The sequence below is a fragment of the Schistocerca nitens genome, chromosome 1 (assembly GCF_023898315.1).
Source record: "Schistocerca nitens isolate TAMUIC-IGC-003100 chromosome 1, iqSchNite1.1, whole genome shotgun sequence".
Lineage (NCBI taxonomy): Eukaryota > Metazoa > Arthropoda > Insecta > Orthoptera > Acrididae > Schistocerca > Schistocerca nitens.
The window spans coordinates 1124987175-1125003957 of record NC_064614.1 but is presented as its reverse complement, the minus strand read 5'-3'; the positions used below and the strand labels follow the sequence as shown (position 1 = coordinate 1125003957).

The 16783-nt window shown below is 38.3% G+C and overlaps 1 protein-coding gene across 1 annotated transcript in view; it reads left to right on the top strand.

Annotated features, from left to right (window-relative positions):
- LOC126199286 (protein KIAA0100) overlaps positions 1-16783 on the top strand; it is a 340503-nt gene that overhangs the window by 276491 nt on the left and 47229 nt on the right. The window contains exons 29-33 of the mRNA XM_049936105.1: positions 6202-6365; positions 6457-6654; positions 6733-6890; positions 8540-8666; positions 8762-8991. Coding sequence (XP_049792062.1) covers positions 6202-6365; positions 6457-6654; positions 6733-6890; positions 8540-8666; positions 8762-8991 — 877 coding nt within the window. The remainder of the gene's footprint in view (positions 1-6201; positions 6366-6456; positions 6655-6732; positions 6891-8539; positions 8667-8761; positions 8992-16783) is intronic.

Below are 16783 nucleotides of genomic sequence, written 5' to 3'. Positions count from 1 at the left end.
CTAATGGAAACTTATACGCTACAGATTCAAAACCAGTGTTCTTGAAGATTTTCTTATTAAGGGAAGATAATGTCGAGAAAAATTTTAAATTGTCAAAGCATTCTGCTCGTTGGTGAGAAAATGCTGATGCACCTCAACAAAAGCTCTTATAATGCAGAAAACAACTGTTTTTGCTATTTTATTACTACTTTATCTCCAATCATTATTTTTTATCTTTATTTCAATTTTTTGTGATCAGTTTCATCTTCAGGTACATAACATGGCAAAAAATTTAAATTTATATATCTAACCATAAAAGAAAACAATGCAAAATCCAGGATGGAATGAACAATACGAGAGAAGGAAAGTTACTACTCACCATATAGTGGAGATGCTGGAGCCATGATAGGATCTTTTTATTGTGCCTATCGCGGCTCAGCATTTCCACTATTTGGTGAGTAGCAACTTTCCTTCTATCGTATTGTTACATAAAAGAAAACACTTGTTCCCCAAATATGGAAGCTAATGTTGCCAAAATTACATGCACAAAATTACATGCACATTACATGTGCTGTGTGTAGAATCAGAGTTGTCTTACAATGAGATGTTACTATTCCAATTGAAAACTTCAACTGAATTAAAAATAATATGCAGTCAACTATCACAGTATTATAATAATGATTTTTTTCCTTCCTCATCCTTCCCCCCTCCCCAGCCCACCCCTTCACATCCTCAGAGAGCATTATTTTCTCTGAGGCAATATTTAGACAGCCTCTGTATCCTGGGGAACAGTGATGAGCAGGGTTTTTGAGGTCCTGTTACCTCCATGAACTCAGAATCTTGGTCTACGTTGGTACTGGGTGTCCTAAGGTGGACAGACGTGTGTTCATTCATGCTTTCGTTTAGTTTAGTGGTGTTCTATACTCACACTTGTTGGTAAATAACAAGCCTGGTTTCACATGTTACTCTTCCTTTGCTGTAGTTGAATTCATTAGTGATAGGACTGGAGTAAGTGCTAATGCATGGGGCATGGACAAGGTTTTACCATGGGAACAGCTGCAGGGGTAGGGTCAGGAATACTGGTCTGGGAACGAAAACAAATTGTCCTTAAATATTGTTTAAACAAATATTTATGTCTTTTTGACAGAAGCGTCTTTTGGTTCTTTTTTCAACTTTCATGTCTGCTAACAAATGTTATTGATTACTTTTAAATTAGCACAGTTTTTTAACAACACTTGCAATCAACATTTAAGTAAGTTTACTGGCAAAATAGGGAAATGTTCATTAGATAAATGCTCAAGCGTGACAGAATGTGAGGTATTCATCTGTATTCATTTTCTGTATAACTGTAGAGAATATGATGTTCAGACCGACATTTGCATAATAAAAGATGTCCTAAGTCAGTGGATGAAATAGACATAGATGAGTGGCTTTCAGGGATGATGGCTATTGTACTTTCAGGGATGATGGCTATTGTGTAATGCTATCATCTGAGACCTCACTTGTTGAACCGCATGAAGCATTTAAAAAGTTGTATATTTAGTGACCGTAAAATTCAACAATGGAAATTCCAGGATGTAATGTAATAATGTTATGAAAAGGATAGTTGCTACTCACCACAAAGCAGAGATGCTGAGTCACAGACAGGAACAACAACAACAACAACAACAAAAAGAGACTCTCAGAAAATGAGCTTTTGGCCAACAAGGCCTTCATTATTGGAGATAGAAAATTCACACACACACACACACACACACACACACACACACACACCTGATCACTCTCTCTGACTGTTGAGGCTACAGGAAGTATGGCCTCAGCAGCCAGAGACTGCACGTGCATGCGTGCGACACAATCTCAGACAAAGGCCTAGTTGGCCAAAAGTATTTTCTGACAGTCCCCCCCCCCTTTTTTCCCCCTATCTGTGACTCAGCATCTCCACTATATGGTGACTAGCAACTACCCTCTTCATAATTTAGACACTGTAAATTATTAACTTTTGTTGCATTCCCATCCAAATTCCCAGCTTTGGAAATTTTCAGAGACATTGCTCATCTTTGTAACTTCACCTATACTGTTTGCCTAAGCAGATCTGCTGCGGCATACCCAGTGCCCTTGGCCCAGTAGCATTCAGTCATACTAAAGATTCATCTTACCTCATATCAGTACTGGGCAGCCAATTAACTCAAGTACCCACACATAACATTACAGTGATAAAGGGGTACTTTCAAGAGTTTTGGAAGTGGGAGCTTTATTTGTCAAAGGGTGAGAGGAGGAGATTGCAACGGCGAATTGTTTGTGAACAAATTTGTGGGGTAGTTGGAGGGGAGGAAATCCTGGAAGAAGTTCTTGGTATAGATAGTGAATAACTGCTGATGGAGCAGCATACGAAAGATGCATAGACTGTTAGGAAGGGAGCATTTGATGTGGAAAGGATGGCAGCATAGAACATTATTTCTCCCAATGACACAAGAGGTTGCTAGTGGTGCACCATTGACCAGAGAGAGAGAGAGAGAGAGAGAGAGAGAGAGAGTGTTTTCATCATTCTGAAGAAGAGTGAGAGTCCAGTAACTTAGCAGCAAATGTCCTCACTTTATACAAGATGTTACCCAAAAGTTCCCAGTATGTATATGTAGCTTGTACAGTGTAGCTCTGGTAGGCGATACCTCATATGTCCTTTGTGAGTTAATGCCTCGAGCAGCTTTTGTGCATCACATTTAGTTTCTATGCATATTTCCCATTATTTTGTGTTGTATGTCTTGTGAAACTGATGGTGGCAAGCATCAGGGAGCAATTTATGTGCTCAAACTTTGGTTTCAGGCTCAAAAAAACCTCTGCAGAAACACACAACATCTTAAAGCAAGACTTGGGGAGCATGCCTTAGATCACAGTCAAATTTATGAATGGTTTATCAACAATTATGGAAAGGATAGATTGCTATTAACTGTAAAGATGAACTGCTGAGTTGCAGACAGCCACAGTGAAAAGAGTGTTACACACTAAGCTTTTGGCAGAATCCTCCTTCAGAAAAGGAAGGAAAACACACATACATTTACACAAACAAGCACACCTCATGATGCACACATGAGCACTATCTCTGGCCATTTTAGCCTTGTGACTGTACATAATGTTCATGAGGTGTACCTTCTTGGGTGAATGTGTGGATTTTCTTTCTTTTCTGGGGAATGCTTGGCCAAAAGCTAAGTGTGTAACAGCCTTTTCATTGTGCCTGTCTGCAACTAAACATGTCTTTACAGTAAGTACTGATCTATCATTTCCATAATCCTTGGTATTCCAACCTGGACTTGTTTTAAATGTTTTGAAGGTGGCAGAACATCATTTGACAATGATCCACATTTTGGATGGTTGTCAACCAGTGCTCTAGGAAAAGCTGCTGTTCAGAATACAGTGTTTGAAGGTCGTATGCAGACCACTCAAAACAAATGCAATGTCTTGGGGGATGTCTTATGGGACATGATTTTGTTGGATGAACTGCACTTGCGACAAATTTCCACAAAGTTTGTGCTGTAAAGTTTCAGTGAAAGCTGAAACAGCATTGCGCACAAGTCTGCAGAGAATTTTAAAAAAGGCTTAAAAGTGAACCGGGCTCTCTTTATGAGGTTATTATTGATGATAAAAGCAGAGTTTATGGATGCATTCTTGAAACCAAGCAGCAGTTGTCAAAGTGGAAGAGTCCATTGTTAACATTTCTCGAGAAAGCCCGGCAAGTGAAGAGTAATGTGAAATCTGTGCTCATCTTTTTCTTTGACGTGGAGAGAATTTCCATAAACTGTTTGTCCGTCCTTGTCAGTCTGCCAATGCAATGTTCTACTGTTATGTCTAGAGGCAGTTGAAGGAGAACATAAGAAGAAAATGCCCAAAAAAGTGGCACATGGCTGATTAGTAATTAATCATGACAATGTGAGGTTACACACTCCATTGATAATCCTTGAGTTTCTGGTGCAAAACGAAATTACATTTTTTCCTCATCCCCGTATTCACCCAACATGGCACTGAGCAAGACTTGTTTTTATTCCTCCAGAATGAAACTCAAGTTAAAAGGCTGAAGATTTGATGAGGTTGAGGAGATTAAAGCAGAATCACAAGTGGTACTAAACTCTCTCACGAAAAAATGTATTCCATGGAGCTTTTAGTTCATTGAAAAACTACTAGAAATGGTGTATGTACTCCCAAGGAAACTATTTTGAAGGTGGTGGTGGTGGTGGTGGTAAATAAGATCCAGGTAAAGTATAAATTCATTTACTGGTGTATTCCAGGAACTTTTCATTGTACCTCATAGCTACCTATCCATTAAAAATTAGTGCTTTCGGTTTATAATGGTTTTCATATTTCTGTTAAAAAGTGTTGCAAAAATAACAATTAATTAACTGACAACTGACACCAATATTAGTAGTCCTTTAATATTTCTCAGAAAAATACAATTTTTTGCATGCAAGTGATGGAAGAGGCTCATTTCAGAAGGCTGATGATTTTATGGTTAAATTTAGTGTATGTGACACTTTAGTTTCTACTCCATCATAGGTGCTACACATGTATCCTTCAGATCTTCATGTCAGTATCTACCTACTTCATTGAATTTATTGGTGTTGGTTACATTGCAGAAACATTGATCTACATTTCTCATATTTGTTGTTTATATAAAAATACACTTAACCCATAATGGGTTGTTTGTGAAGAGCTGCAACTGGTTAGATAATGTAAACAAAAAACATCAGTTTTTTGCTTCACTCAGTTTTGTTTGCAAGTCCACTATGCATCATTTTAAAGAACGTGTCATCATCATCATCATCATAATAATCATCATCATCATCCTCTTTATATCATAGAAAATACTTTATATAACAATGAAAACAATCAATTAAAGACAAAATTATTTAATTGATATCAATATAATAGAGGGAAACATTCCACGTGGGAAAAATGTCTGCTTGTGTCTGTTTATGTGTGGATGGGTATGTGTGTGTGTGTGTGCGAGTGTATACCCGTCCTTTTTTCCCCCTAAGGTAAGTCTTTCCGCTCCCGGGATTGGAATGACTCCTTACCCTCTCCCTTAAAACCCACATCCTTTCGTCTTTCCCTCTCCTTCCCTCTTTCCTGATGAGGCAACAGTTTGTTGCTAAAGCTTGAATTTTGTGTGTGTGTTTGTGTTTGTTTGTGTGTCTATCGACCTGCCAGTGCTTTCGTTCGGTAGATCACATCATCTTTGTTTTTAGATATAAATTATTTAATTGTGTAGATAAAAAAATTACTCACCAAGTGGCAGCAGAATACACACATAAAGGACAGTTGTAACTGGCAAGCTTTCAGAGCCAGTGGCTTCTTCTTCAGCCAGAAGAGTTGAAGGGGAAGGAAGAAACGTGAAGGAAAAGGACTGGAGAGATCTAGGAAAAGAGGTAGATTTAGGGAAAGTCACCCATAACCGTGGGTCACAGGAGACTTACCATACGGTCCTTTTCCTTCATCTTTTCATCAAGAAAGAGATCATTGTTCACTTAAAAATAGCATATGAAAGTGGAAATTTGTTTTTGAGTGTGATTACCAGCTGACAGTCACTGCACAAACTGTTCATTCTGTGCATGTTATTCTGTGTTTTGCTACAGTTTTGTGGCATTGTAACTTCCCTGTAGATAATAATACTGTATGAGAACAGCCTCAGGAACCTTCCAAGTTTGCTGTTAAGCTGAATTTACACTTTCTTTTTTTACCTTATTTGACTTATGCGGTACCCTTTCAGCTTCAATTTCACTGTAAAGTGTAGAAAATTCATTGTTCCTTTGGTACCAAAAGTTGCAGAGAGACAAGTATGCCAAATCACGAAAATCTGGACAGCTAGAAAAGTCATTTATGCAATATAATTTCTTTCAACAACAATATATGGTAGATGACGTATTTACTTCACAGGTGCTGCATACTGCTGTAGCATATCTCATGTGTGTGCCATTACACATTTCAGTATCACAATATTTTGTAAGTCATACTATGCTGTCACAGATGTTCTGGACATTGGCCAGAGGTACTTCAAAGCTACCAAAATATATACAGTGTAACACTAGTTACATATTAATTGCTTTCATTATGAAACAAAATGAAATAGTGATGAAAATCAGTAAATGGATGTGTAGATTTTGGCTGCATATATTAGCGAATCCTGCATCTTCAACTAAATACAAATGTTTATATGTTGTATCTTTGTCTAAACAGAAAATATAATGTGGCTTACTGTGGACAATATTCAAGAAAAGGATTCAACAGTGATATCTGATGTACCTGACCTGCCACACCTAGTGGGCAGCGGGCAGTCTGTTGGTGGTGTTGTCAGTGAAACTGTTGGAGCCAGCAATGTGGGAGAAAATCCACCAATACAGGTAACTTTACTTTGTGATCTTCTTGTTCATAATATTGCTAAGTTTAAGGATTCAGTTATATTACAATGATTTGTCATTCTACTCTTTGCAGTTGCAACGCATCGTGTCTCGCTGCAAATGTGAATTCTTCTATGCAGCTTATGGTGACAGTAGTATTGATCCAAGCACACTTGACGAAGTTCCGCCACCACCTAATGAAGATGGAGGCCCGTGGGAAAAGCGAGAACGTGCTATAGATGCATTTACGTTAATGCATTATGATCTTGATGTTTGCACTAATTCATTACAAGTGGGTATATTGCAATGGACTCATTTGTGTCTTCTGCATTAAATTTGGTTATTAATGTACTTCTTGCTCCTTAAACAGTATGCCATGATCCTGGACATTGTAAACAATTTACTGCTTTATGTTGAGCCTCAAAGAAAAGAGGCATATGAACGACTGCAGAGAATGAGATTTCAGTTGCAGCTGCACAGTGTTGAGGACCAGAGAAAGCCCATACAGCAGTTACAAAACCAAGTCAGGTATAAACCAAGATATTAATTTTACAATTTGGATAATGCCTGATATATTTTGTGGTACTTTTTTAGAGCGAAGAAATGATTCTTTAGTGATAAACATTATAAGCTTATTGGGAGGATCTGTACTGCATGTTATCCTGTACGGTGCACCCTAGTGGGATATGTCAAGTTTTGATGTACTGTTAGTTTATAGAAACATTAATATAAATTTGTGTCTCAAATCTTAGATATTTCTGTGTATTGAAATGTAGTAGTGATGGAATCATTCGGTTACCAGTAGCAGGTAGCTAGGTACAGCTTTGCATCTGTGAGCGCACACACTTAATATGTAACAGAGATACAACTAAAACATTCTTTTATAACTTATGGTTTCTGAGGTACTCTCAACCACGTCTATCAGTATACTGGCACACTACCAGAGAGAGTGTGTGTGTGTGTGTGTGTGTGTGTGTGTGTGTGTGTGTGTGTGTGTGTGTGTGTGGCGGGGGGGGGGGGGGGGGCGGAATCAGCATACACCATGTTGTTTTTGTTGCAGATGACTGAAAATCCAAGACTAAGGAAAAGACAGCATTCATTGCTTTCTCAGGTGGAACCAATGATAAATTCCAACTACCACAGATTTTGAAAATATTGTCTTCTACACGTGTTTCAGAATGATACTCAAAAGTTTGCCTCTCTCTCTTCAGATTAATATTTTGCTTTGCTAGTGTTCTGTATATTTTATAAAAAAAGATTATAAAAATTATAATCTTTTAAACAGACTAACATTGCTTTCTTTTTTACAAAAAAATAGCTACTAAAGTTTGTCTCCATAAATGAACATAGTGCCTTCAATTGAAAGAAAAGGCATGCAAACCACTGTTCAGTCTTTCTTGATTGGAATTATGTTGTTAAATGTAACATACCATAAATATGGAAATTGTAGTGTCGGCAGACTTGCCAACACTACGCACACTAATTGAAAGAGGCGGCCAAGATGCACGCGCTAACTCACGAAGGATGGAGTGAGGTCTGCAACAGGATACGTAATGAATGCTATAAAGAAAAGTACATAGCTTCTCGAATACTTAACTTTAATCCATCCTTTGTATACATCGTTCTTGATGAGACATCTGGAGATTGTGGCGATACAAGTGAGGCTCTTTAGATACAAGCTATCTAAGGCTAATGGCGCCTTGCTAGGTCGTAGCCATGGACTTAGCTGAAGGCTATTCCAACTGTCTCTCGGCAAATAAGAGAAAGGCTTCGTCAGTGTGGTCACTAGCAAAGTCGTCGTACAACTGGGGCGAGTGCTAGTCCGTCTCTCGAGACCTGCCGTGTGGTGGCGCTCGGTCTGTGATCACTGCCAGTGGCGACACGTGGGTCCGACATGTACTAATGGACCGTGGCCGATTTAAAGCTACCACCTAGCAAGTGTGGTGTCTGGCGGTGACACCACAGAAATTCCCTGTGGGAAACTGAAACAGATATTTTCAAATGCAAATGGTGTGTGTGTGTGTGTGTGTGTGTGTGTGTGTGTGTGTGTGTGTGTTGGTTGTTTCATTTATTGTAGCTGTCATGATTAGCTTTAAGTCATTGAAAAATATTTATTGAGATACATACAAAGCACCATAGATTAATTGCTGACGATATGCATTGAATTTCACATTTAGATCATTAGTCTCAAAACTACGTCGACTAGAGAAAGAAACTTACATTCTGCAGCGGAATATAGCAGAAATGGAAGATCCTGCCAATAATGAACTATATCAGCAAGAAATGGAGGAGCTTGAGAGACAGGTAATTACAGGGATATGCAATGACTCTGCATTTTGCTAGGTTTCTTGTAAATCAATATTTACCACTTTCTCAATTCTGTTGCCCTATCTCTTTAGGTTTATGAATGCAAAGAACAGCTAAATTCACAAAGTGAGGAATTACATATGATGCTGTCATGTTACAAAGAAACTCAGTTATCAGCCAATCAAAAACTGGCCATAATGCGAGGGGATAAGCCTGTGAGAGTTGTGCGAGCAAATGAAATATGCTTCAAACATGCAAAATGGAGGCTAACAGAAGCTGATGGACAGCTGGGAATAGCAGATGTTGTTTTAAGCAATTTTTTGTGAGTTTTTATCTCTTGCCTTATATTAATAGAAAATTCTAGTTAAATTTAATCTTATTAGTATATTCTATCACTAGTGCTTTTACAACTTATGGAATGATTTTTAACATGGGAACAAAGTTTGTTGTTATGACATCCTTATATGAAGTATTCTCTATTTTCTTGGCACACCAAATTACAGTAAAAAACCTGAGCTTTTAGTAATGACCTCCCTTGCCTACATCAAAACCAACTGACTGTCATAGTTTTTCCTGTGTAGGTCTTATAATCAACCCATGGTAGGTTAACATACATCATCTTTATGTGCTGCTAGATTTTGTGTTAACGTGTTTGACGCTAATCGCACCTGTTGGAATGCAGACAGTTCAGATAATGCCTGTGTAATCAGTCAGAATTGAGAGGCTGTTTCTGTACAGCAGTAGAATTTTGAATGCTATCCTGGCAGTTTGTTGGTGCACATTCTGGTCACTAATGCTTTTTTGATGACAAGAGTCACAGCTCATTTTGCAGCCAAGCCTCCGAATTCGAATATCAGCAGAGCAGAGAGAGGAGGGGCTGCTGTTTGACAAGGAAAATGCCACTTTACGCTGCAAAGCAGCAGTGTGTCATTGTTGTTGGAGGACAAGTATCTAAATAATGATTTTACAGTATGTTTCACAATGTTTTGATGATTTCAGATTTGAATAACACACAAACTAAAAGTTTACTTATGAAATACTACATTGGACAAATGACAACCATTCAAGCTATACAATACTTGAGACATTTTACAAAGTTTGTGAACACATCTTTTTTAACTGCTAGATGAATTCTGGAAATTTCATCATGGATTCCAACTTTTATCCATTGCAGACTTTTCTTGGAGTACACTCTGGCCTTTAAATACCCCTGTAGGTAAAAGTCTGGCATGGAGTTTGGATGGTTTTCTGAGAGCCAGTTGACTTTGGTTCAATGCACTGGCAGCTGCACAGAAGTTTCTTACCCACTTCAACATTGTTCCACAAACTGGATTTGACTAATGCAGCTCAACCTGGAAATGCTTATGAAAGACATGTTGCTCACACACAATAGATTCACTGTAGTGGAAATGGCAGTACATTGCAAATGCACGATGTTGCTTCGAACAGTATGATGTGATTACTACTGATTTGCATATGTAGTGAAACTTGATACTTCACACTACTAATACACAACACCACCATCATTGTATTTTGTTTTTAGCATGCATTATTTAAATTTGGAAAATATTGTGAAACACCCTACATTATGTCCTATACCAGAAAAACGAACTGAAGAGCTGTTGAAGAATTCTGCCCTATGTAACAATTTTGTGAAGAATCTTAGAACCTGAACTCCTAGATCTCCTAGGTTATGCATCTTGTCTAAAATCCATTAAGGTTTCTTGAGAGTTGGTGATTCTGCTACTTTAAGGCTAGCCAAATATCTGACTAATTAATGACCCCATAGTCCAGGACCATTCAAGAACATTTTTAATACACAAATGACATATTATTTGAAATCTGCCTGCCCCCTTTCCCCCACTGTTAGACATTAGCTGCTATTCTTTGGGCTCTTGCTAAGTCCTTTAAAAACAAATATAAATCTACTGCTCATTGATTAAGAATTGCATAGACATTCTTCTGTAACAAAATTAAATTGATGAATCTTATTCTAATGATAAATACTAAAAGAAGAAACAGTTCAGTTCCATTTAAGGTAACCCTGAGATTTTTAAAAGCGATCAGTGAAAGTGGAAAGAACTAGACCTATTGCACTGTTCTGGCTAAAATGAACTGAGTGGAAATGATGAAAATGTGCAATGACCTTTTTAATTCCATAAGTTATGAATTTTTTCACTTTCCATCATAAAAAGTGGGCAGAAATTTAAAAAATCATCAAATTTTTGTACTGATATATGAAACATAAGACACTACTGTGTTTAACTACTTAAGTTATTTAACAACAAAAATAATTAATTATTGATAATATAATGTAAAAGGTCATATAAAAAAATCTTCTCATCAAGTGGCAGCAGGGGAACACACACACACACACACACACACACACACACACACACACACACACACACACTAAATAATTTGACTTTCACAAGCTTTCGGAGCCAGTGGCTCCTCCTTCTGGTGGTTATTCATTACATGTAAAGAAAACTCCCCAGTACGTAGCAAAATTTCAGAGAAATTGACATTAACGTGGTTGATAAATGATAAACATGGACAAAAGTTCTATTTTTTTTTCAATAAGAACAATATAATTTTTTGTGTGATGTGAAAGAGAAGTATTCCATTAACAAAAGCATGTATAATCTCTACTACCACCCAGGAAACATGGTTATCAGAAACAGTTAGAAAAGCTTATAAAAAAGCTTATAAGGTGTCGCAAGATAGGTTGTACTACAAAATAATTCTTAAGAAAAAAATTCAATACATTGTGCTGTTTCCAGGTTAATTAACAGTGAAGTTTGCTAATCAGGCTACAGTGTGTGCAGATTCAAGTGGCTGACCAGAAAACAATTAGTTATAGTCGTTCTCATAGTGTAGACGATAATGCATGAGACTGCTCATCTTTTGGCTCAGGTTCTGTTTTTATTTTTGTCTCACTTCCTTAACAGAATTGGGGAGAAGAGGAGTTTGTGGCACAACTTGCCAAGAAGAAGGGACCAGTTGGTAGGACATGTTTTGAGGCATCAAGGGATCACAAATTTAGCATTGGAGGGCAGCGTGGAGGGTAAAAATCGTAGAGGGAGACCAAGAGATGAATACACTAAGCAGATTCAGAAGGATGTAGGTTGCAGTAAGTACTGGGAGATGAAGAAGCTTGCATAGGATAGAGTAGCATGGGGAGCTGCATCAAACCAGTCTCAGGACTGAAGACCAAAACAACAACAACAACAACAACAACATCATCATCACTTCCTTGTTTAGTTTAAAGAAACCAAGCAAAGAACACATTTGGTGACACCATCTCTGGTGGGTCACTTGAATTTACGTGCAAAATGACCTGACTAGACAACTTCAGTGCTAATTAACTACAAAATGTTGCAACATAGAATTTTTTTCTTGACTATTATTTCTCAGCACAACTTATACTGCAACACCCTTACAAGGTTCTGAGACTAGTTCTAACCAACCTTACAAGATTTTTAGGCTCTTTCTGAGCACCCTGTATACACTGACAGTTTTTTCACTGGATAAAAACACTATATTGAAATGTTTCAAGCCTTTAACATAGCAGAATCTTTCAAAATAGAATATGACTCTGTCGAGTTCCAGCTCTTGTTTTCAGTGGATAAAGTTGACACTCCACACAATCATTCTTGAAAAAGAGTTGATCTAACAAATTAGTTTATCCACTTGAGTTTTTCAGAACTCGTCTCTTCATTAGCTACAGGTAAATTCTGGAGGACCATAAGCTTAATAGTGAAAAGTCAATAAAACTGATATTGTAATCCAATATAATAGCCATGTGGAGAACTTTCAAAAGAAAGATAGATGCTAATATCAAAACTACATCATTTAGTATTTCCCAATTATATCCCATTAACCAGCATCACTTAACATAGTCTCAGGAGCCATGCAAGCCACTTTTAGTTTTCCACCATCCTATGTCTGCAGATCATGAACATTGTATAGAAAGCTGAAGTTCATATTATGACTGTCTGTAAGCCCAAATCTATATTTTAGTGAGCAGATGACAGTTTCAACAATAACGTAGAAAAAAGTTACTTAAAGGAGTGTTGTGATTCCTATTCTTCAATTTCATTATTAAATTCTTAAATTGCTTCTTCACTTTCCTAAGGACATTTTTCTTTTCTTTTTAAAAGTCTGAGTGATATCCAGCTTTCCAGGAAGCAGTTTGTCATCTGTTACCCACTATTATAGCTCCTTCAAATCTCATCTTAAAAAAAAGCAAAGATTTTAAATTTTATCCACCATACTCTAGATTTGGAGCAATTATTTGTACAGCTTTGTTGACCTGGTGGACCCTAAACATAATTTCATGCCAAACATCTGTACAACTAAAAATTTGTATTCTTTTAGCTTCCTTGCAGTCCACATCACAATTTTCTTCCAGTTTTCTTCATGTCACCATTGGCTTCATAAACAGCATTATGCATTTACTTCAATATAGTATGCACGATTCTTGAAGCCATCTGTTTGGCTTTTCCAATGGGTACCACTGATCTGTTTTAGATTCATATTAGTTACATGCTTCTTCAAAATACTCCATCTGTAAGTGAATGCAAAAAAGTAGTAGAAAACTTCTTAGACTGTACTGACAAATTTGGTGGAAATAAGTCGTGTGACAAATTTGGTGGGAATAAGACATGATAGTGGTGCGAAGCTCATGACAAGGTTTAAAGAGTGAAGAGACAAACGTGACACAAAAATGCTCAAATGTTAAAGTATTTAACTCATTTTTGAATTCCTATACTTTTCTCTTCCTTATTTGCATCCTTATCATATTCTTGGTCTCATATATTTTCCAAAGCATTGTTCTATTTTATCAAGTTCTTTAATACAGCATTTGTTAGATATTCACCTGTAGTGTCGGTAATTGGAATAATGCATAGGTAATGATTCTAATTATTTCTTCTTTGGGCCATGTCTAAAAAAATGAATGACAGTTGACATCCGTGCTGTAGGGGCAGGGGTGGGGGGGGGGGGGGTCGTGTCAGGAGCACAATTTAAAATAACTTAGTAACATATTGAACGAAAGCACTGGCATGTTGATAGACACACAAACAAACACACAAAATTCAAACTTTCGCAACCAACGGTTGCTTCATCAGGAAAGAGGGAAGGAGAGAGAAAGACGAAAGGATGTGGGTTTTAAGAGAGAGGGTAAGGAGTCATTCCAATCCCGGGAGTGGAAAGACTTACCTTAGGGGGGAAAAAAGGACAGGTATACACTCGCGCACACACACACACACATATCCATCCGCACATACACAGACACAAGCAGACATTTGTAAAGGCAAAGAGTTTGGGCAGAGATGTCAGTCGAGGCAGAAGTACAGAGGCAAAGATGTTGTTGAAAGACAGGTGAGGTATGAGCAGAGGCAAATTGAAATTAGCGGAGACTGAGGCCTGGCGGATAACGAGAAGAGAGGATATACTGAAGGGCAAGTTCCCATCTCCGGAGTTCTGACAGGTTGGTGTTAGTGGGAAGTATCCAGATAACCCAGACGGTGTAACACTGTGCCAAGATGTGCTGGCCATGCACCGAGGCATGTTTAGCCACAGGGTGATCCTCATTACCAACAAACACTGTCTGCCTGTGTCCATTCATGCAAATGAACAGTTTGTTGCTGGTCATTCCCACATAGAAAGCTTCACAGTGTAGGCAGGTCAGTTGGTAGATCACGTGGGTGCTTTCACACGTGGCTCTGCCTTTGATCGTGTACACCTTCCGGGTTACAGGACTGGAGTAGGTGGTGGTGAGAGGGTGCATGGGACAGGTTTTACATTGGGGGCGGTTACAAGGGTAGGAGCCAGAGAGTAGGGAAGGTGGTTTGGGGATTTCATAGGAATGAACCAAGAGGTTACGAAGGTTAGGTGGATGGCGGAAAGACACTCTTGGTGGAGTGGGGAGGATTTCATGAAGGATGGATCTCATTTCAGGGCAGGATTTGAGGAAGTCGTATCCCTGCTGAATAGCCACATTCAGAGTCTGATCCAGTCCCGGAAAGTATCCTGTCACAAGTGGGGCACTTTTGGGGTTCTTCTGTGGGAGGTTCTGGGTTTGAGGGGATGAGGAAGTGGCTCTGGTAATTTGCTTCTGTACCAGGTCGGGAGGGTAGATGGGGGATGCGAAAGCTGTTTTCAGGCAGACAGTGTTTGTTGGTAATGAGGATCACCCTGTGGCTAAACGTGCCGTGGTGCACGGCCAGCACATCTTGGCACAGTGTTACACCGTCCGGGTTATCTGGATACTTTCCACTAACACCAACCTGTCAGAACTCCGAAGGTGGGAACTTGCCCTTCAGTCTATCCTCTCTTCCCGTTACCCACCAGGCCTCAACCTCCGCTAATTTCAAGTTGCCGCCGCTCATACCTCACCTGTGATTCAACAACGTCTTTGCCTCCGTACTTCCACCTCGACTGACATCTCTGCCCAAACTCTTTGCCTTTACAAATGTCTGCTTGCGTCTGTGTATTTGCAGATGGATATGTGTGTGTGTGTGTGCGAGTGTATACCTGTCCTTTTTTTCCCCCTAAGGTAAGTCTTTCTGCTCCCGGGATTGGAATGACTCCTTACCCTCTCCCTTAAAACCCACATCCTTTTGTCTTTCCCTCTCCTTCCCTCTTTCCTGATGAAGCAACCGTTGGTTGCAAAAGCTTGAATTTTGTGTGTATGTTTGTGTTTGTTTGTGTGTCTATCAACATGCCAGCGCTTTTGTTTGGTAAGTTACATCATCTTTGTTTTTAGATATATTTTTCCCACATGGAATGTTTCCCTCTGTTATATTAGTAACATATTGCTTTCATTTAAAATGTGCTCTTGAATATATGTTGCCATTTCGTTTTATGTTACTTTACTAAGATGATGAACATTGGTTTCATAATACCTCACTCTTTGCAAATGCTCTTTTACTCCAGTCTTCTATTAGTTTCAAAGAATTTGCATACTTTTCTTTAAAGAAAATATCTGTTGTTAACTGAATCGCCAACCCCTGTGCCCCAGGAGTGGTGTTACACAAAGCAACCTTTTTGATACCTCATAGCAGTGTTCAGTCTCATTCAGACTGAGTCTCCGATTTTGATTATCAAGCACTTTGTCTATCATCTTATTAAAATTACTTGATAGTTTACACTTTATGTGTTGGAGCTGGCATCCTCCAACAGGAGCACTCACCGTCATGCCCAAACTGTTTGCTGTTGCCAAACTGCCACAAAAATTGGTCAGTTCATTTCCAGTTCCTTATCTGGCTTTCTTTCTTTACATATTGGGATCTGAATCCTGGGTCCAACTCTTTTAGTTCTCATTTCATTGGAGGTGACTTACAAGTGGCTCATTTGTAGACCTTTGTTTACCAGAACGTTTTTGCTTATATTATTGTAAACTTTCACCTGTGTTAGTTTTCGCTAGTCATAAGGTATCCCTGTATATAAATTTTGCCCTTAGCTGCCTCTGGTGCCCCACTCAGCTTGTCACTTAAGTGGACACTTTATTTATTTGTTTATCCACAAAATCGTGTTCATGATATGGGATACAAGTTACAGCAATACATAGCTGAAGGAGCATAAACCTTTTTGTTAATAGATCTCTAAATATACACACTTTTTAAAATACAAATTCAACATAAGAATTATTATTAGCAAACCTTCACATTCATGATTAGTACATTTTTGACAGAATTTAAGTTACAGGTGACATAGATTCATCTCCACAAATTCAGCAACAGAATAAAACAATGCTGGATCATTATATTGATAACATTCTTCCTGAAAGAGTTTTTATTATTTTTGACTGAGCAAGGTAAATTATTATAGCGTGTGTGGCCTATGTGCCTCACACTGTTATGGCTTTTACTTAGTCTCTGATTTGTCAGATGAATATCACCATCACCACAGGTGTGATGATCATGAACATTGTAATTTCGTTACTTGTTTTAAAGAGATGGAGATTCTTATTTACAAATGAAACAGAAGCAATAATGTGTGTTTTCTTGCATAACAAATATTTTCTTATGCATTGACCCGCAGAAAGGATGGCATATGGATGACTGAGTTAACTAGCATACAGTACACAGCTGTAATGCCAGTCAAGT